Below are 22,525 nucleotides of genomic sequence, written 5' to 3'. Positions count from 1 at the left end.
GTGGAAGAGAGGGGTAAGAGTGGGGTGAGAAAGAGGGGTGAGAGTGGGGTGGAGAGAGAGAGGGGTGAGAGAGAGAGAGAGGGGTGAGAGAGTGGGGTGAGAGAGATGGGTGAGAGAGAGGGATGAGAGAGAGACAAACACACGTTCATGCGTGTGTTTGTGTGGCCACGTGTATGTGTGTGTATGTTTGTGTGTGTATGTGAGTGATGGATGGGTGGGGGCGATTCAGCCCTCTCACTGAAGTGAGAAAAAAGCAGTGGGAGAGAGAGAGAGGGGGGAGGGAGGGAGAGAGAGAGGGAGGGAGGAGAGAGAGAGAGAGATGGAGAAGTGAGAGAGAGGGTGAGGGAGAGAGGGGGAAAGAGAGAGAGGGAGAGAGAGAGGGGGGGAAGGTGTGTGTGTGTGTAATAGATGGGTGGGGGCGATCCGACCCTCTCACTGAAGTGAGAAAAAAAAAGTGTGAAGGAGGGGGAAGAGAGGGAGAGAGAGAGAGAGAGAGAGAGAGAGAGAAGAGAGAGAGAGAGAGAGAGAGAGAGAGAGAGAGAGAGAGAGAGAGAGAGAGGAGAGAGAGAGAGAGAGAGAGAGAGAGAGAGAGGAGAGGAGGGAGGGAGGGAGGGAGGGAGGGAGGGAGGGAGGGAGGGAGGGAGGGAGGGAGGGAGGGAGGGAGGAGGGAGGGAGGGAGGGAGGGAGGGAGGGAGGGAGGGAGGGAGGGAGGGAGGGAGGGAGGGAGGAGGGAGGGAGGGAGGGAGGGAGGGAGGGAGGGAGGGAGGGAGGGAGGGAGGGAGGGAGGGAGGGAGGGAGGGAGGGAGGGAGGGAGGGAGGGAGGGAGGGAGGGAGGGAGGGAGGGAGGGAGGGAGGGAGGGAGGGAGGGAGGAGGGAGGGAGGGAGGGAGGGAGGGAGGGAGGGAGGGAGGGAGGGAGGGGGGGGGGAGAGAGAGAGAGAGAGAGAGAGAGAGAGAGAGAGAGAGAGAGAGAGAGAGAGAGAGGAGAGAGAGAGAGAGAGAGAGAGAGAGAGAGAGAGAGAGAGAGAGAGAGGAGAGAGAGAGAGAGAGAGATATGGAGAGGGAGAGAGAGGGGTGAGGAAGAAAGGGGGTGAGGAAGAGGGGGGGAAGAGGTGTGTGCCGTGTAGTGTGTGTGTGTGTGTGTGTGTGTGTGTGTGTGTGTGTGTGTGTACTCACCTATTTGTGCTTGCGGAGGTTGAGCTCTGGCTCTTTGGTCCCGCCTCTCAACTGTCAATCAACTGGTGTAGAGGTTCCTAAGCATATTGGGCTCTATCATATCTACAATTGAAACTGTGTATGGAGTCAGCCTCCACCACATCTCTGCCTAATGCATTCCATTTGTCAATTACTCTGACACTAAAAAAATTCTTTCTAGTATCTCTGTGGCTCATTTGGACACTGAGTTTCCACCTGTGTCCCCTAGTGCGTGTGCCCCTTGTGTTAAATAGGCCGTCTTTATCAACCCTGTCAATTCCTCTGAGAATTTTGTATGTGGTGATCATATCCCCCCTAACTCTTCTGTTTTCTAGCGACGTGAGGTTTAATTCCCGTAGTTTCTCCTCGTAGCTCATAACTCTCAGCCTGGGTACTAGTCTGGTGGCAAACCTTTGAACTTTTTCCAGTTTGGTCTTATGCTTGACTAGATATGGACTCCATGCTGGGGCTGCATACTCCAGGATTGGTCTGACATAGGTGGTATACAAAGTTCTGAATGATTCCTTGCACAAGTGTCTAAATGCCGTTCTTATGTTAGCCAACCTGGCATATGCTGCTGATGTTATCCTCTTGACAAGGGCTTCAGGGGACAGGTCTGATGTGATATCAACCCCCCGGTCTTTCTCTCTCTCTCTGACCCGTGTAGAATTTCATCTCCCAAATGATACCTTGTAACTGGCCTCCTGTTCCCTACACCTATCTTCATTGCATTACATTTGCTTGCGTTAAACTCTAACAACCATTTGTTCGACCATTCCTTTAGTTTGTCTAGATCTTCTTCAAGCCTCAAGCTGTCCTCCTCTGTCTTAATCCTTCTCATAATTTTGGCATCGTCAGCAAACATTGAGAGGAATGAGTCTATACCCTCCGGGAGATAGTTCACGTATATCAGAAACAGGATTGGACCGAGTACAAAGCCCTGTGGGACTCCACTGGTGACTTTACGTGGTGACTTTAAACCTGCTAATCTGAGGTATCACCCCTCACTGTAACTCTTTGCTTCCTACTGCTTAGGTATTCCCTTATCCACTGGAGCACTTTACCAGTTACTCCTGCCTGTCTCTCCAGCTTATGTACCAGCCTCTTATTAGGGACTGTATCAAAGGCTTCCCGACAGTCCAAGAAAATGCAGTCTGCCCAGCCTTCTCTTTCTTGCTTAATCTTTGTCACCTTATCGTAGAATTCTATTAAGCCAGCAAGGCAATATTTTCCCTCCCTGAACTCATGTTGGCGATTTGTCACGAAGTCCCTTCTTTCCGGATGTGTTACTAGATTTTTTCTCACGATCTTCTCCATCACTTTGCATGATATACAAGTTAGGGACACTGGCCTGTAGTTTAGTGCCTCTTATCTGTCACCCTTTTTGTATATTGGGACCACATAATCCGCCTTCCATATTTCTGGTAGGTCTCCTGTCTCCAGTGACCTACTATATACTATGGAGAGTGGCAAGCAGAGTACCTCTGCACACTCTTTCAATACCCATGGTGAGATCCTGTCTGGACCAACAGCCTTTCTCACATCCAAATCCAACAGGTGTCTCTTGACTTCCTCTCTCGTAATTTCGAACCCTTTCAAGGCCGCCTTAGTTTACTGCCCCCTCTCCTAGCGCATTGACCTCACCATGTTCTATAGTGAAGACCTCCTGGAACCTCTTGTTGAGTTCCTCACACGCCTCTTTGTCTTTCTCTGTATACCTGTCCTCGCCTGTTCTAAGTTTCATTACCTGTTCTTTCACTGTTGTTTTCCTCCTGATGTGACTGTGTGTGGAGTAGCTTTGGATCGGTTGATACCTGGTTGATGGGTTTCTGGGAGTTCTTCTACTCCCCAAGCCCGGCCCGAGGCCAGACTTGACTTGTGAGAGTTTGGTCCACCAGGCTGTTGCTTGGAGCGGCCCGCAGGCCCACATACCCACCACAGCCCGGTTGGTCCGGCACTCCTTGAAGGAAACAATCTAGTTTCCTCTTGAAGATGTCCACGGTTGTTCCTGTAATATTTCTGATGCTCGCTGGTAGGACGTTGCACAACCGCGGACCTCTGATGTTCATACAGTGTTCTCTGATTGTGCCCATGGCACCTCTGCTCTTCATTGGTTCTATTCTGCATTTTCTTCTATGTCGTTCACTCCAGTACGTTGTTATTTTACTGTGCAGATTTGGGACCTGTCCCAAAGCCGGTCTTGGCTTTGCTTGCTATATCATTTCATAATTTTTTCTCTGCTTCCCTTCTCACACTAACATACTCATTCCTGGTTCTCTGGTATCTCTCTCTGCTTTCTGGTGTCCTGTTATTTCGGATGTTCCTCCACGCCCTTTTGTTCAGTACCTTTTGCTTCCATACATGCCCTGTTAAACCATGGATTCTTCTTTTTGCTTCTCGGATTTTTTCTCTTTGGGCCGGGATAAACCTGTTTACTGCCTCCTGACACTTTTGGGTGACACAGTCCATCATGTCTTGTACCGACTTAGCTCTGAGGTCTGTGTCCCATGGTATATCCCTTAGGAAACTTCTCCTCCCCTCATAATTTCCCTTTCGGTATGCCAGTCTTTTGTTTTCTAGTTCTTTTTGGGGGAGATAAGTCCTAGCTCTACCATGTACTCAAAGATCAATACATTGTGATCACCCATTCCTAAGGGTGCTTCCATCTTAACCTCCCTTATATCCTACTCATTAAGGGTAAATATCAGATCAAGCATAGCTGGTTCATCCTCTCCTCTCATTCTTGTCGGTCCCTTGATATGCTGGCTAAGAAAGTTTCTTGTTGCCGCGTCCAACAGCTTAGCTCTCCATGTATCTGGTCCTCCATGCGGGTCTCTGTTCTCCCAATCAATCTTCCCGTGGTTGAAATCCCCATGATTAGTAGTCCCGATCCATTCCTACTAGCGGAAGACGCTGTTCTCTCTATTATGTTAATGGTGGCCATGTTGTTTCTATCATATTCCTGTCTGGGTCTTCTGACATTTGGTGGCGGGTTATATATGACTGCGACTACAATTTTTTGTCCTACAGTTGCTATTGTACCTGTTATATAGTCACTGAAACCTGCACAGCCCTGAATAACCATTTGTTCAAAGTCCCAGCCTTTTCTTACCAGCAGAGCTACACCACCACCTGTTCCTTCTCTCTCTTTCAACACAACACAGTAATCCTGTGGGAACACTGCATTTGTTATGGTTTGTTATGTGTTATATGTGTGTCACATAACACATAAATGACATGTTTGTCACATAACAAACATATGTTACATAACAAACAATTGTTTGTAACAATTACAAACATATGTAACAAACAAATGTTACATAACAAACAATGTTTGTAACAATTACAACATATGTAACAAACATATGTCACATAACATATGTTTGTCACATAACAAACAAATGGTTTGTCATTTGTTATGCGTGTGTGTGTGTGTGTGTACTCACCTAATTGTACCTATCTAATTGTGCTTGCGGGGGTTAAGCTCTGGCTCTTTGGTCCCACCTCTCAACCATCAATCAACAGATGTACAGGTTACTGAGCCTATTGAGCTCTATCATATCTACACTTGAAACTGGGTATGGAATCAGCCTCCAACACATCTCTTCCTAATGCATTCCATTTGTCAACCACTCTGACACTAAAAAAGTGCCTTCTAATATCTCTGTGGCTCATTTGGGCACTCAGTTTCCACCTGTGTCCCCTAGTGCGTGTGCCCCTTGTGTTAATATGTGTATGTGTGTGTGTGTGTGTGTGTGTGTGTGTGTGTGTGTGTGTGTGTGTGTGTGTGTGTGTGTGTGTGTGTGTGTTTGTGTGTATGTGTACTCACCTAGTTGTGTTTGCGGGGGTTGAGCTCTGGCTCTTTGGTCCCGCCTCTCAACCGTCAACCAACAGGTGTACAGATTCCTGAGCCTATTGGGCTCTATCAAATCTACACTTGAAACTGTTTATGGAGTCAGCCTCCACCACATTACTTCCTAATGCATTCCATTTGTCAACTACTCTGACGCTAAAAAATTTCTTTCTAATATCTCTGTGGCTCATTTGGGCACTCAGTTTCCACCTGTGTCCCCTTGTGCGTGTTCCCCTTGTGTTAAATAGACCGTCTTTATCTACCCTATCAATTCCCTTCAGAATCTTGAATGTGGTGATTCATGTCCCCCCTTACTCTTCTGTCTTTCATCGAAGTGAGGTTTAATTCCCGTAGTCTCTCCTCGTAGCTCATAGCTCTCAGCTCGGGGTACTAGTCTGGTGGCCAACCTTTGAACCTTTTCCAGTTTAGTCTTATCCTTGACTAGATATGGACTCCATGCTGGGGCTGCATACTCCAGGATTGGCCTGACATATGTGTTATACATATGTGGTAGACATATGTGGCTGTGTGTGTGTGTGTGTGTGTGTGTGTGTGTGTGTGTGTGTGTGTGTGTGTGTGTGTGTGTGTGTGTGTGTGTGTGTGTGTGTGTGTGTGCGTGTGTGTGTGTGTGTGTGTGGGGGGGAATGTGGGAAAAAATAAAATAAAATAAAATAAAATAGTTTGTAATTAGTAACAATTGATTGACAGTTGAGAGGCGGGCCGAAAGAGCAGAGCTCACCCCCCGCAAGCACAACTAGGTGATTTCAACTAGGTGAATACTATAGGTGACCATGTGAATGTTAGGATATATACTGTAGGTGACCTTGTGTATGTTAACATTTACACTATAGATGAACATGTGTATGTTAACCATATACACTGTAGGTGACCTTGTGTATGTTAACATATACACTGTAGGTGACCTTGTGTATGTTAACATATACACTGTAGGTGACCTTGTGTATGTTAACATATACACTGTAGGTGACCTTGTGTATGTTAAGAAATACACTGTGGTGACCTTGTGTATGTTAAGAAATACACTGTTGGTGACCTTGTGTATGTTTAAAACTACATGGTAAGCGACCTTGTGTATGTTAACATATACACTGTAGGTAACCTTGTGTATGTTAAGAAATACCACTGTAGGTGACCTTGTGTATGTTAAGAAATACACTGTAGGTGACCTTGTGTATGTTAAGAAATACACTGTAGGTGACCTTGTGTATGTTAAGATATACAATGTAGGTGACCTTGTGTATGTTAACATATACACTGTAGGTAACCTTGTGTATGTTAAGAAATACACTGTAGGTGACCTTGTGTATGTTAAGAAATACACTGTAGGTGACCTTGTGTATGTTAAGAAATACACTGTAGGTGACCTTGTGTATGTTAAGATATACAATGTAGGTGACCTTGTGTATGTTAGAAAATACACTGAAGGTGACCTTGTGTATGTTAAGATGAGTACAGAGTTAACTGGTAAGGACACCCACTGAGCTTGATGGATACAAGGGACTATGTTCAAACGGGTATTCCAAGTTCAACTAGATCCCTTAAGTACATAGTGGATGTTCAAGGATATCAACTAGGTACCAGGTATGATGACTAATTATATCAAATAACAACAAGGTTTTACTAGGCAGTTCTGTATATCTTATGCAACAGATTTATGCTGTCTAAGAAAATGACTCTGTATCTTAAAAATATTTTAACATCTGGTACCTGTAACAGGTATTACAGGTACCAGATGTTAAAAACTCTTGGTACTAGATAGAGAGTCAGATATGCAGATACTAAACAACTACTAAATACTAAACAGCTTGCAGTTACTAGATATAACTAACAGGTATTCCTAATACCAGGCTATAACGAGGTATCCCAGATAGCAGAGTAAACAGGTATTGCATAAACCAATAAATAAATTAGCAACTAGTTACTTTAAGTACAAAGTAGCACCTAAGTATATATGGTTCCATGTATTAACTACTAGTTACATACAGGTCCTAGATACTCACCATGCATTACTGGTACACTAACTAGTCAGGTAATCCGTGTATTACCAAATTCTGCAAGTACCTGCTGGTCATCTGGTACTTATAAGTACCACGTGACTATGCATATCATATCAACACTACCTGAAGGGTTCCCAGACATTCCCCAGGTATGAACTATGTACTAGGGATCGAGGTAGCGGAGTAATAATGGGGTATTTTTTGTTTGCAGTGATCGGGTACCTGGGTATGGTGATGCTGTGTCTCTCTTTGGTGGGAATGCTCACGTGTCTCTTACTCATCATCGGCCTCTGTAAGGTAAGTTACAGTAGAGGAAAAGAAGCCGTTGAGTGACCTTTTCATTCTGGGAATGGCAGGCAAATCCGAATAGCCTTTATTGAGTTTTATGAAGATTTGAGTGATTGCCGTACACCTTAATGGAGTTCCAGGGTAATTGCCTTAATGGACAGTCCGGGATTCAGACAGTGCAGTGTAAATGGCATAGACCTAAATGTAATAAAGGATTTTAATTAGCAGCAATTGGCCCAGACTTTATTGAGAAGAATTGTGCAAATCGTGTAGCCTTGGTTTTATGATGTTCATAAAGAAGTGTGCCATAGACTTCATCGAGAAGATATGTGCATATTCCGTAGTGTTAATGTCATGTTGTAGTTTTTAGTACATAGACTTTTCAGAAATATTTCCCATAGACTGAAACATGTAAAGGGGTCTTAAGTGCATAGAGTTAATATCATGTGTGCTTTTTAGTGCATAGACTATATTATAAACATTTCCAGTAGATTTTATCTACTTTAAGAAAAAAATCAAATGCTGTAGACATCATCATGAGGAAGTGTGCAAATGCTGTAGACATCATCAAGAAAAAGTGTGGAAATGTTGTTGATATTATCAAGAAAAAGTGTGCAAATGCTGTAGACATCATTAAGAAGAAGTGTGCAAATGCTTGAGGTTATATCTTGAGATGATTTCGGGGCTTAGCGTCCCCGTGGCCCAGTCCTCGAGCAGGCTTCCTTTTGTTACACACCCCCAGGAAGCAGCAGCCCGAAGCAGCTGTCTGACTCCCAGGTATCTATGTACTGCTAGGTAACAGAGGCATCAGGGTGAAAGAAACTCTGCTCATTTGTCACTGCCTCCACTGGGGATCAAACCCGGAACCTCAGCACTACGAATCCGAAGCGCTGTTCACTCAGCTGTCAGGAGACCCATAGCTGTATACATCAAGAAGAAGTCTGGAAATGTTGTAAACATCATCAAGAAGTGTGTAAATGATGTACCAATCATCAAGAAGAAGTGTGCAAATGCTGTAGACATCATCAAGAAGAAGTGTGCAAATGCTGTAGACATCATCAAGAAGAAGTATGTAAATGATGTAGACATCATCAAGAAGGAATGTGTAAATGATGTAGACATCATCAAGAAGAAGTGTGTAAATGATGTAACCATCATCAAGAAGAAGGGTGCAAATGCTGTAGACATCATCAAAAAAAAGTTTGTAAATGCTGTAGACATCATCAAGAAGATGTTTGCAAATGATGTAGACATCATCAAGAAGAAGGGTGCAAATAATGTAGACATCATCAACAAGAAGGGTACAAATGCTGTAGACTTCATCAAGAAGAAGTGTTCATATGCTGTTCACATCATTAAGAAGAAGTGTGTAAATGATGTAGACATCATCAAGAAGAAAAGTGTAAATGCTGTAGACATCATCAAGAAGAAGAAGAAGAAGAAGAAGAAGAAGAAGTGTGTAAATGCTTTTGACATCATAAAGAAGAAGTGTGTAAATGATGTAGACATCATCAAGAAGAAGAAGAAGAAGTGTGTAAATGCTGTTGACATCATAAAGAAGATGTGTGTAAATGATGCAGACATCATCAAGAAGAAGAAGAACTGTGTAATTGATGTAGACATCATAAAGAAGACGTGTGTAAATGATGTACTCATCATCAAGAAGAAGTGTGCAAATGCTGTAGACATCATCTAGAAAAAGTGTGTAAATGATGTAGCCACGATCAAGAAGAAGCGTGCAAATGCTGTACCCATCATCAAGAAGAAGTGTGTAAAAGATGTAGACATCATCAAGAAGAAGTGTGTAAATGCTGTAGACATCATCAAGAAGAAGTGTGTAAATGATGTAGACATCATCAAGAAGAAGTGTGTAAATGATGTAGACATCATCAAGAAGAACTGTGCAAATGTTGTAACCATCATCAAGAAGAAGTGTGTAAATGATGTAGACATCATCAAGAAGAAGTGTGTATATGATGTAGACATCATAAAGAAGAAGTGAGTGAATGATGTAGACATCATCAAGAAGAAGTGTGTAAATGATGTAGACATCATCAAGAAGAAGTGTGTAAATGCTGTAGACATCAAGAAGAAGTGTGTATATGCTGTTGACATCATCAAGAAGAAGTGTGGAAATGTTGTAGACTTCATCAAGAAGAAATGTGCAAATGCTGTAGACATCTTCAAGAAGAAGTGTGCAAATGCTGTAAACATCATCAAGAAGAAGTGTGTAAATGATGTAGACATCATCAAGAAGAAGTGTGTAAATGATGTAACCATCATCAAGAAGAAGGGTGCAAATGCTGTAGACAGCATCGAGAAAAAGTTTGCAAATGCTGTAGACATCATCAAAAAGAAGTTTGCAAATGCTGTAGACATCATCAAGAAGAAGGGTGCAAATTCTGTAGACATCATCAAGAAGAAGTTTGCACATGCTGTAGACATCTTCAAAAAGAATTGTGAAAATGCTGTAGACATCATCAAGAAGAAGTGAGCAAATGCTGTTGACATCATCAAGAAGAAGGGTGCAAATGATGTAGACATTATCAACAAGAAGGGTGCAAATGCTGTTAGACTTCATCAAGAAGAAGTGTTCAAATGATGTTCACATCATTAAGAAGAAGTGTGTAAATGATGTAGACATCATCAAGAGGATGAAGAACTGTGTAAATGATGTAGACATCATCAAGAGGATGAAGAACTGTGTAAATGATGTAGACATCATCAAGAAGAAGTGTGTAAATGATGTACCCATCATCAAGAAGAAGTGTGCAAATGCTGTAGACATCATCAAGAAGAAGTGTGTAAATGATGTAGCCATCATCATGAAGAAGTGTGCAAATGCTGCAGACATCATCAAGAAGAAGTATGCAAATGATGTGGACATCATCAAGAAGAAGTATGTAAATGCTGTAGCCATCATCAAGAAGAAGTGTGTAAAAGATGTAGACATCATCAAGACGAAGTGTATAAATGATGTAGACATCATCAAGAAGAAGGGTGCAAATGCTGTAGACATCATCAAAAAGAAGTGTGCAAATGCTGTAGACATCATCAAGAAGAAGTGTGTAAATGATGCAGGCATCATCAAGGAGAAGTGTGAAAATGCTGTAGACATCAATAAGAAGTGTGTAAATGATGTAGACATCATCAAGACAGAAGAAGAACTGTATAAATGATGTAGACATCATCAAGAAGAAGTGTGTTAATGATGTACCCATCATCAAGAAGAAGTGTGCAAATGCTGTAGACATCATCAAGAAGAAGTGTGTAAATGATGCAGGCATCATCAAGAAGAAGGGTGCAAATGCTGTAGCCATCATCAAGAAGAAGTGTGTAAATGATGTAGACATCATCAAGAAGAAGAAGAACTGTGTAAATGATGTAGACATCATCAAGAAGAAGTGTGTAAATGATGTACCCATCATCAAGAAGAAGTGTGCAAATGCTTTAGACATCATCAAGAAGAAGTGTGTAAATGATGTTTACATCATCAAGAAGAAGTGTGTAAATGATGTTTACATCATCAAGAAGAAGTGTGTAAATGTGTAGACATCATCAAGAAGAAGTGTGCAAATGATGTAGACATCAAGAAGAAGGGTGCAAATGCTGTAGCCATCATCAAGAAGTGTGTAAAAGATGTAGACATCATCAAGAAGAAGTGTGTAAATGCTATAGCCATCATCAAGAAGAAATGTGTAAATGCTGTAGACATCATCAAGACGAAGTGTATAAATGATGCATCATCAAGAATAAGGGTGCAAATGCTGTAGACATCATGAAGAAGAAGGGTGCAAAGGCTGTAGCTATCATCAAGAAGAAGTGTGTAAATGATGTAGACATCATCAAGAAGAAGAAGAACTGTGTAAATGAAGTAGTCATAATTAAGAAGAAGAAGAACTGTGTAAATGATGTAGAGATCATCAAGAAGAAGAAGAACTGTTTAAATGATGTAGACATAATCAAGAAGAAGAAGAACTGTGTTAATGATGTAGAGATCATCAAGAAGAAGTGTGTAAATGATGTACCCATCATCGAACAAAAGTGTGCAAATGCTGTAGACATCATCAAGAAGAAGTGTGTAAATGATGTAGACATCATCAAGAAGAAGTGTGTAAATGCTGTAGACAACATCAAGAAGAAGTGTGCAATTGATGTATACATCATCAAGAAGAAGGGTGTAAATGCTGTAGCACTCATCAAAAAGAAGTGTGTAAATGATGTACACATCATCAAAGAAGAACTGTGCAAATGCTGTAATAATCATCAAGAAGAAGTGTGTAAATGATGTAGACATCATCAAGAAGTGTGTAAATGCATGTAGACATCATCAAGAAGAAGTGTGTAAATGATGTAGACATCATCAAGAAGAAGTGTGCAAATGCTGTAGCCATCATCAAGATGAAGTATGTAAAAGCTGTAGACATCATCAAGATGAAGTGCATGAATGATTTAGACATCATCAAGACGAAGGGTGCAATGTTGTAGACATCATCAAGAAGAAGTGTGCAATGCTGTAGCCATCATCAAGAAGAAGAGAGTAAATGCTGTTGACATCATCAAGAAGAAGTGGGGAAACGTTGTAGACATCATCAAGATGAAATGTACAAATGCTGTAGACATCATCAAGAAAAAGTGTGCAAATGCTGTAGACATCATCAAGAAGAAGTGTGTAAATGATGTAGACATCATCAAGAAGAAGTGTGCAAATGCTGTAGCCATCATCAAGATGAAGTATGTAAAAGCTGTAGACATCATCAAGATGAAGTGCATGAATGATTTAGACATCATCAAGAAGAAGGGTGCAAATGTTGTAGACATCATCAAGAAGAAGTGTGCAATGCTGTAGCCATCATCAAGAAGAAGAGAGTAAATGCTGTTGACATCATCAAGAAGAAGTGGGGAAACGTTGTAGACATCATCAAGATGAAATGTACAAAGCTGTAGACATCATCAAGAAAAAGTGTGCAAATGCTGTAGACATCATCAAGAAGAAGTGTGTAAATGATGTAGACATCATCAAGAAGAAGTGTGTAAATGATGTAACCATCAATCAAGAAGAGGGGTGTAAATGATGTAGACATCATCAAGAAGAAGCGTGCAAATGCTGTAGCCATCATGAAGAAGTGTGTAAATGCTGTAGACATCATGAAGATGAAGTGTATGAATGATGTAGACATCATCAAGAAGAAGGGTGCAAATGCTGTAGACATCATCAAGAAGAAGTGTGCAAATGCTGTAGCCATCATCAAGAAGAGGTTTGTAAATGCTGTAGACATCATCAAGAAGAAGTGTGTAAATGCTGTTGACATCAAGAAGAAGTGTGGAAATGTTGTGGACTTCATCAAGAAGAAATGTACAAATGCTGTAGACATCATCAAGAAAAAGTGTGCAAATGCTGTAGACATCATCAAGAAGAAGTGTGTAAAAATGTAGACATCATCAAAAAGAAGTGTGTAAATGATGTAACCATCATCAAGAAGAAGTGTGCAAATGCTGTAGACATCATCAAGAATAAGTTTGCAAATGCTGTAGACATCATCAAGAAGAAGTTTGCAAATGCTGTAGACATCATCAAGAAGAAGTGTTATTGCTGTAGACTGCAATAACACTATTGCTGTAGTGTTATTGCTTCTTCTTCAATAAGAAGAAGAAGAAGAAGAAGTGTGCAAATGCTGTTGACATCATTAAGAATAAGTGTGTAAATGATGTAGACATCATCAAGAAGAAGAAGAACTGTGTAAATGATGTATCCATCATCAAGAAGAAGAAGAACTGTGTAAATGATGTATCCATCAACAAGAAGAAGTGTGCAAATGCTGTAGACATCATCAAGAAGAAGTGTGTATATGATGTAGACATCATCAAGAAGAAGTGTGCAAATGATGTAGACATCATCAAGAAGAAGTGTGTAAATGCTTTAGCCATCATCATAAAGAAGTGTGTAAAAGATGTAGACATCATCAAGAAGAAGTGTGTAAATGCTGTAGACATCATCAAGACGAAGTGTATAAATGATGTAGACATCATCAAGAAGAAGGGTGCAAATGCTGTAGACATCATCAAGAAGAAGTGTGCAAATGCTGTAGCCATCATCAAGAAGAAGTGTGTAAATGATGTAGACATCATCAAGAAGTGTGTAAATGCTGTAGACATCATCAAGAAGAAGTGTGTAAATGATGTAGACATCATCAAGAAGAAGGGTGCAAATGATGTAGCCATCATCAAGAAGAAGTGTGCCAATGCTGTAGACTTCATCAAGAAGGAGTGTGCCAATGATGTAGACATCATCAAGAAGAAGTGTGTAAATGATGTAGACATCATCAAGAAGAAGGGTGCAAATGATGTAGCCATCATCAAGAAGAAGTGTGCCAATGCTGTAGACTTCATCAAGAAGGAGTGTGCCAATGATGTAGACATCATCAGGAAGAAGTGTGTAAATGCTGTAGACGTCATCAAGAAGAAGGATGCAAATGCTGTAGAAATCATCAAGAAGAAGAAGAAGAAGTGGGCAAATACTGTTGGCATCATCAAGAAGAAATGTGCAAATGCTGTAAACATCATCAAGTGTGCATATCGCATAGACTTAAACGTAGTAAAGGGAGTTATAAGTGCGGAGAGTTATTCGCACGTTTTTAGCGTGTGTGCTTTCAACCACCATCGCTGTCTACTAGTACTCCCCTGTTAACCAATATCTTCTACCAGCACGTCTCAGCCTTTCTTTCCTCCTTTCCTTTCAACGCACTCTCAGCTCACCCATCCAAGCACTTACCATTTTTCTCCGTCTACCCCCTCCACTACCACCCTCATTTCCTACCATATCCCCCCATCTACCACCATCTACTTTTTTCACATCCTCATCTACCAACAACACCTCCACTCACAGTATCTACAACATCTCTCTACTAACACCGTCGCCCCATCTCCACCAACGCCAACCATCATCTAACACCCTGTGCCCTACCACCATTCCTCTCAACACTACCATGGCGGCACCACCATCTTCGCTACCTGCACCTTTTACAGCTACCACGATGCTCACTGCTAGCTTCCAACACAAACCGTGTGCCCACACCAGTAATTATAGTTCTGTTTTGTTATCACTGACGTCGTCTTTCATTCATTGTCATACATGTATCGTTAATTTCTTGTTTACACCAAAAAAAATACCAGTATATATTTTTGTTTTACTCTATCAGTTGTTGAAACAGTAGTAGTAAAGTGTTAGTTTACATAGATGAATACTTTCCAAAAGATCAATTAGCGCCAAATTTCGTTAGGTTAAGTGCATTTTTGTGCATATAAGTGCATAAATTAAGTGCCACGTTTACCCGGCGTCCTCCTCCTCCTTGTTTCCGATGCATCTGTTCCGTATCACTTTTCCATATATCTTTCCCCATAGACCACCCTTCTCCGTCCGAGCGGAGTGTAATCCAAGCCAAGTACACACTCTCCGTCACACACCCGCACCCTCTCCTACCGTCCCAACTACCTCCATCTCTCGCATGACCAACCAGCATCTACCAGCTGCATCATTATCCACAAACTAGCGACCGTTCCTACCATCCCACATCCACAACCACCTCCACGAACCTCCTGGACAGTAAGCAGTCAGTCCGACCAGTCAGTCTGTCTAACCTTCCTTGATCGTACCTGTCCAGCAGACCTTGTGATACCCTACTCTCCTTATCATCTTCTTGGGCACCGTAACGCAGTTATTAAAGGTATGAAGTTCCACGGTGTTCCGTGGAGAATAATATCTCCGAATATCTCCAAGTATCTCCAAGTATCTCCAGGTGTACTTAGATAAAGACCTAAGTTCCCAGACAGATTCACTAGCAGATTATCAAAGGAGGGTCAATAAGAACACATTTACACGGATAATAAGATATTTAATTCGTTCACCTGTCACACTACCGTTACCCCCGATCAGCGATCGTAGTGTTGAACAATAGTGACACTGATCCTGATGAAATAGACCATATCATAGCAGAAACATCTCAGTATGAGGATGAGACCCAAGAAAAGTTTAATCTTCTACTTGATTTAATAAATACACATAAAGTAACACCTAGCCTAACAGTACCTCAACCCAGTACAGCTCAAACAGAGGCACGTTTACCTCCTTTAGATTTGCCCCCCTTGGCTGGACTGGATGAAGGGAATTGGGACACTTTTTGGACATCCTTTGATGCCCATATACATTCCAAGGCATCCATAACAAAAGGAACTAAATTCTCTTACCTTCAAAGTCTCCTCAAAGGGGAAGCTAATGAAGGTTATAGCTAATTTGTCTCTTGAGGACAATAATTATGATATAGCTATACACATGTTGGAAGTTAATTACTGCAACAAGGAAATAAGTGTAGCTAATCTTTACTATCAATTAGTGGATATAAGTCCACCTAGCAGTCAACCCGACTCCCTTCAAGAGTTTAGTTGGAAGTAGAGTCCCTTGTGAAAGCATTAGGTACAATAGTAAATGTGCCAGCTTCAGAATGGTCACTGAAACTGCTCTTTCAAAGGAAACTTCCATGAAATATCTTAGCAGAAATCCTCCCATTACAAAACAGAGGTCCTTTCCCTTGACCAGATTTTCGAGGGACTGAGAATTACTGTCAACAGGCCGTAGGCTCATGATAAAATAAATCTGAACCTAATCAGTCAATCACTGATTAATCAATGAAATTAAGGAATACACCAATTATGTCCAACAAACATAAATCTAAATCAACTACCTCCACTCCCAGATGGAAGAGCGGTAATGTATGTACGTATTCAGTAAGTCCCTCCAAACCTGAAGTCAATGAAGCACCCAAAGCTGTGACATCTACGACTACAGGATGAAGAAGCTATTTGTTCTGTCAAGAAGAACATCTGATCTATCAGTGTCAATCATACCCAGATGCACCAGATGCTTGAGACCACATGATCCTAATACCTGTATAACTGTATTACACGTGTGTAAGAAGGCCATAAGGGCCAGCACCATTCAGTACTGTGTGGGGAATTGCGACCGAGGTCACCAAAACCCCAAATGGAACAGAATACTTCTACCACTGTACAGTACTACAAGGTACATCAAGAGGTCAATGTACTTGCTACTAAATCAGATAATGATGCAACGTTACCTACAGCTCAGCTGCTGCTAACAAATAAGAAGTCTAAGATCACTACATATGGTCTCTTTGACCAAGGGCCACGGAAAACATTTATTACCCAGCAGGTAGCTGACAAATTGAAACTTAAACCCTTGTGTCAAGTGAGATTGAACATTACGTTCATGTGTTTTAAACTACTGACACTTAGGTCCGGTTATATAAACAATGGATAATTGTTCACTAACAACAATTGGACAACTCAGGGTTTTTAACAAACACAGGACCTCAAGATTATAAAGTCGTGAGAGTTCTAGTATGCCTAGGAGGCTATACCCACCCAGTGCAGGCTATTGTAGTATACAAAATCCCATCTGACCTGTATGTCTATGGTCTAAGGAACACAGCAAAGCTTAGAAGTAAAGGAGTTAAGTTGGCTGATCATAAATTCAAGTCTGATCACCTCTCCGATATCGGTGTACTCTTAGGTGCAGACTATTACAATAATTTTATTACTGGATGCACCAAGCAACAGGGAATGAACCTTTTACTAACAGCCAGGGGCAAATTGCTCACTGGACCAGTGTTACATCCAAATATATCCGATTCAGTAAACAGTCAACAAGTTAATTCAATAATGGTTGCGTGACTAGGCTTGGAACAGTCACCACTCCAGTTCAGAGACATGACTGAGGATACCTCTGATCCTTTTGTATATAAATTATGGATCTAGACACCTTAGGTATCGTCCCTGAATAACCCAGTCCAGATGATACCTGGACTCATCAACAATATCTAGATTCAGTCATCTATAAAGAGTATCAGTACTGGGTTAGATTGACATTGGAAATTAAATCATAATCATGGAAATTAAACCTGTAAACCATTTCATGGCAATCTCAGGTGGCTCGATTGAATTAGCAACCTGGTAAAATACTACTGTATCACGACTTAATACAACAGCAATTTGACAACAATTTCACTGAAATCGTCGAGAATGATAACTCTTAGGAGGGACATTACTTACCTCACAATGCCGTGTTGAAATATTCAATTACTAGACACATTAGGATCACATTCAACTGTAGTGCCAAGGCAAAAGCAAATAGTGTCTCACTGAACGAATGCCTGAAAACTGGACCGAGTCTGATACAAAGACTCAATGATGTGCTGTTACGGTTTCGTCTAGGAGCCTATGTCAACACTGCAATATAAGCAAGGCTTTCCTTAGAGTAGGTCTTCAAGAGAAAGACCGAAATATCACAAAGTTCCTCTGGATAAAGGATCCTAATAATCCACAAAGTGAAACCGTTACCTATAGGTTTGCTTCAGTTTTATTTGGAGCTACATTTTCTCCGTTTTTTCTTCAAGCAACATTGGATATGCATTTGAAGAAATCTAATAGTCTTCACAAGACCGAGATTAGCAATAGTCTATATGACAATTTCCAGGGAACTACCAGTGATGAAACAAAATTAATTTAAATATATCATGAGGCTAATCGAGAATTGTTAGGGACCAATATCCAGTCATGGCCTCCAACAATAAGCAACTACATCAGTTAATAGAGCTGAATTTCCGGGTTACAAAGTACCTCACACTTGCAAGTCCTTAGTTTAGAATGGGACACCACCTCTGATGAGATAAACATTAAATCAGTGGAGACTGATAACTGATTTAACCATGAAGAAATTATTATCCTTTGTCAGCAAACCATTTGACCCTTTGCGGTTGATCAGCCTCATCTTAATTAAGGGCAAACTCCTCATGCAGGAATGTTGGCAAGTAAGGAAGTAATTATCAAAAGAAGGCACTAAACCAGGAAGGCTATGTAGCACCATCGAATGTGCGGAATAATCAGAGGGCGCTAAATATCACCAAGGATGTCAATACAAGAACAGTAACTCATAAGAGGAACGATATCAATAGTATCTGATTCGCCAAGAATTCGATCAAGGGAGAAATTTTGCTTGTTTGTAAGTTTTTGGTAATTTGAGGGGGGGGGGTGCATACCAAACCAGGCCTATGCGTTTGTGTTTGGCATAATATATTGATTCATTTCCCCACGAGCCTACCAATTAGTGCATCTTATTCAGAGTTACGTTACTCGTTCTTTATTTTGTGTTAATGAAAGGTGACCTAGGAACCACCTTCCCACTTGTTTATGCATCACAGAGCGAGTGCATTATTGTCAGTATTGTGGACACGGCCTTCTTTTTTAATTCCTTCCGTGCCTCATAGGAGAGCACCCTTTAATGCATGCATATTTTGACGACCTGGTTGTCTAAACGAGCGTCAAGCACGAGCAATGTACGAGTGCAGCTTGAAGACAATTTAGGACAGTCTTGTAAATTTGTTAGCATTGTCTCAGTGAGTACAGAAACTAATCTCTCAATTAGTACCTCTATTGGGTATCTCAAGGAGTTCCTCCACTGGATCTCTCAAGGAGTATCTCCACTGGACTTTTACCCTGGTGGCACAGTGAGTGCCTTCAACTCTCACTGGCACTGACATAGCTAGCCACTGCTGTACCTCAAACTGTATCCTTGCTTCCCCTTAATGTCTGTCCATATACCCAATCGATGGACAAGCGACCGCAATGGACGGTCGGAAAGCTAGACACACGCTCGTCCTGGAAGTCAAGACATTCAGCAAGGATATGCACGACTATAAGAGGGACAATACAATATGGACAATAAGGAGCAGGGTAGCGCTCCATTAAGTGACCGTGAGTTAAGCGTGTATGGCCAATATGCAATCTCGCCAGAGCCGTTTCCCATCACCGGTTACGGTGGTAGGAGGAAGGCCATGAGGATACACTACCCTTAAGAGTACGCAGTTTGTTACCAGTAACAGAGGACCAACAATCCTGCTAATGGGTAAGGATGGAGGAATGAATAACTGGGTAAAAGTTGGAATAAAGAATACCTTTACAGGAGATGGGACAAGAGTGGACAGCTTCCCTAGCGGCAGTGTCCGCATGCTTATTTAAAGAAACACCAATATGGCTGGGAACTCAGCAAAACTCAACTGACTTAAATTTACTGGAAATAAGAAACAGCCAATGTTGAATCTTGACGACCACTGGATGGACTGGATTGAAGGACCCGAGAGCCATGAGCGCATTCGAGAGTCAACGACAACCACAAAGGAAGATTGACAACAAGAAAGCAGGAGACGAAGAGCATAGAGAATAGCATAAAGTTCTGATGTGAAGATGCTAGTCTCCGGAGGTAGACGACACATATTACTGCGGTCAGGAAAAACAACAGAGTAGCCAACACCGTCTGGACTAAGATGGCAGCAGATGACAATGGATCTAAGTATCCTCATTAGACTTAAATTCCCTCGTTATGCCATAGGACTAGAACAACTTATCAAATTACATGTGTTTTGCAACGCGTCGGGAAAGTTGTGTGGCGCAGTAGCCTATTAAGTGAACACTGAGCAGTCAATACTGCTCACTTCTAAAGCCAGAGTGGCAACGCTGAAGAAGCGGTCATTGCCACAAATGGAATTAACGGGTTTATTAATAAGTGTTCGATTGGCTCATTACCTGACCAAGACACTAAATAATTGTCACTTCTCTGAGATAGTAATGTGGTCAGATAATGAAGCAATCTTACAACAGGTAAAAAACAACCATAATAAAATTCCCTATGTCAGTAATCGTGTTAGAAAGATTAGAGAGTTGTCAGCAGGTTACAAACTGAGACATGTACCCAAAAAGGAAAACCCAGCTGACTACCTTTATCGAGATTGAGGCAATTAGCCAAAGCCGAGATGTGGTTCAATGGATCCCAGTGGCTATTCATTGGTCAGTGGCCTAAACAAAAGCCACAAGTCGTAGTGACCAATATCACTGTCCCCACTGAGACACAGAACTCCCTCGAACCTTGGCTATTGATCCTAGTCACTACTCTAGTTTAAGTAAACTACTAGGGATTACTCAAATAGCGTTTGATTTTCTTAACAAAATAGGAATCAGATACCAATTCCCTAATCCGATAAAATATTGGGTCAAACAGGCTCAAATGGAAATTTATGGGAGAAATTATGAAAATAATTTTTCATAATTTTTCATATAATAATAAGGTCTCCCGAAGCCCACATCAAAGGAATAACATCAGCGGCCTATGCGAGGCTGGCTAACATCAGAACTGCTTTCAGAAACCTGTGTAAGGAATCCTTCAGAACATTGTATACCACATATCTAATGCCAATCCTGGAGTATGCAGCCCCAGAATGGAGCCCGTATCTAGTCAAGCACAAGACGAAGCTGGAAAAAGTTCAGAGATATGCCACTAGGCTAGTCCCAGAACTAAGAAGCATGAGTTATGAGGACACACTACGTGAACTGCACCTCACATCGCTGGAAAACAGAAAAGCTAGGGGAGACATGATCACCACATAAAAAATTATCAAGGGAATTGACAGGGTGGACAAGGATGGATCATTGAACACGGGTGGCACACGCACAAGGGGACACAGGTGGAAGCTGAGTACCCAAATGAGCCACAGATACATTAGAAAGAACTTTTTCAGTGTCAGAGTAGTAAGTAAATGGAATACACTAGGAAGTGATGTGGTGGAGGCTGACTCCATCAACAGTTTCAAATGTAGATATGACAGAGCCCAGTAGGCTCAGGAATTTGCACATCAGTTGATGACGGTTGAGAGGCTGGACCAAAGAGCCAGATCTCAACCCCCGCAAGCACAATTAGGTGAGTACACACACTACATGGGTATACATGTATACATGGGTATACATGTATACATGGGTATTTAACACTTTTATGGGCGGTTGGAGGCTGAGTGGACAGCATTCAGAACTCGTAATCCTAGGGACCGGGGTTCCATCCCCGGCGATAGCGGAAAGCAAATCGACAGAGTTTATTTCACCCTGATGCCCCTGTTACCTAGCAGTAAATAGGTACTTGAGATTTAGACACCTGTTACGGCTGCTTCCTGGGTGTGTGTGTGAGAAAAAATAATTATCGTTCATTGACAGTTGAGAGACGGGCCGAAAGAGCAGAGCTCAACCCCCTGCAAGCACAACTAGGTGAATACAATCATTAGTCATGGTCAAAGATTGTGGGTTGTGAAGCTCCAGTGTTTTCTATTAAGTTGGAAAAGTTAAACATTCTACAAGCAGTGAAAAAACTGTATATGAGTGAATGAATATCTGGTAAACTGACAGAAACCATTAGAAAGTGAAGAGAGAAAGCTGAAATAGTGTATTTGTAAATAGGTGTTGTACCACATGTGGTGTAGACCCGTGGTGTGACGTTTTGACCTCACACCGATCCCCCTGACCTCATCTGACCCTACACCACACCTGGGAGAAGATGCCAGGTAACGATCACTTGTGCCTACAGACCGAGGTAATTGGGATCCCTGTTGATAAGGTAGTATATTGCTATGACACAATCAGGAAGGGCGAACAGGTCAAGCAGCATCAGGGAAGAGGAGGATAAGTGTTATAAAGTGATAGGGAATTGTGTTGAGAGGAGGATCGATTAGATTGAGGATTTGATCCTGGAAAAGAATAGAAATATTTCACCAAATACAGGGTGAGATTGAGAGACAAAAACAAGTGTTCAAAAGCTATTCAAGGGCAAATCAAGGAAGAGCTGGCCAAAGAGTTGGGCGCAGGAAGCATGAATACGGATGGGGAAATTGGATTATTCGGGGATGGATTAGTGAGTATGGGTGGGGGTAGGCCAACAATGGGTACAAGACAGAGAGGGGTAGGCCAAAAATGGGTACAAGACAGAGAGGGGTAGGCCAAAAATGGGTACAAGACAGAGAGGGGTAGGCCAAAAATGGGTACAAGACAGAGAGGGGTAGGCCAAAAATGGGTACAAGACAGAGAGGGGTAGGCCAAAAATGGGTACAAGACAGAGAGGGGTAGGCCAAAAATGGGTACAAGACAGAGAGGGGTAGGCCAAAAATGGGTACAAGACAGAGAGGGGTAGGCCAAAAATGGGTACAAGACAGAGAGGGGTAGGCCAAAAATGGGTACAAGACAGAGAGGGGTAGGCCAAAAATGGGTACAAGACAGAGAGGGGTAGGA

The 22,525-nt window shown here is 41.8% G+C and overlaps 4 protein-coding genes across 4 annotated transcripts; all 4 read left to right on the top strand.

Moving 5' to 3' along the window:
* The first annotated feature begins 8,582 nt into the window (after window positions 1-8,582).
* LOC138352588 (uncharacterized) lies at window positions 8,583-9,845 on the top strand. Its single transcript, XM_069305077.1, has 3 exons — window positions 8,583-8,753; window positions 8,835-9,032; window positions 9,381-9,845. Exons 1-3 carry the CDS (start codon window positions 8,583-8,585, stop codon window positions 9,843-9,845), a joined length of 834 nt encoding a protein of 277 aa, XP_069161178.1.
* A 70-nt stretch (window positions 9,846-9,915) lies between these two features.
* Window positions 9,916-10,530, top strand: LOC138352586 (uncharacterized). The gene is made up of 2 exons (XM_069305076.1): window positions 9,916-10,017; window positions 10,114-10,530. Exons 1-2 carry the CDS (start codon window positions 9,916-9,918, stop codon window positions 10,528-10,530), a joined length of 519 nt encoding a protein of 172 aa, XP_069161177.1.
* A 1,135-nt stretch (window positions 10,531-11,665) lies between these two features.
* Window positions 11,666-12,200, top strand: LOC138352585 (GRIP and coiled-coil domain-containing protein-like). Its single transcript, XM_069305075.1, has 2 exons — window positions 11,666-11,757; window positions 11,840-12,200. The coding sequence occupies exons 1-2, from the start codon at window positions 11,666-11,668 to the stop codon at window positions 12,198-12,200; spliced, it is 453 nt and encodes a 150-aa protein (XP_069161176.1).
* Window positions 12,201-12,469: 269 nt separating this feature from the next.
* LOC138352584 (uncharacterized) lies at window positions 12,470-15,800 on the top strand. The gene is made up of 4 exons (XM_069305074.1): window positions 12,470-12,775; window positions 12,975-13,425; window positions 13,504-13,946; window positions 15,579-15,800. The coding sequence occupies exons 1-4, from the start codon at window positions 12,470-12,472 to the stop codon at window positions 15,798-15,800; spliced, it is 1,422 nt and encodes a 473-aa protein (XP_069161175.1).
* Window positions 15,801-22,525: the final 6,725 nt, after the last annotated feature.

This window comes from Procambarus clarkii, chromosome 54 (assembly GCF_040958095.1).
Source record: "Procambarus clarkii isolate CNS0578487 chromosome 54, FALCON_Pclarkii_2.0, whole genome shotgun sequence".
NCBI classification, from domain to species: domain Eukaryota; kingdom Metazoa; phylum Arthropoda; class Malacostraca; order Decapoda; family Cambaridae; genus Procambarus; species Procambarus clarkii.
The sequence above is the reverse complement of the archived record's forward strand: the minus strand, read 5'-3'. Positions and strand labels throughout refer to the sequence as shown.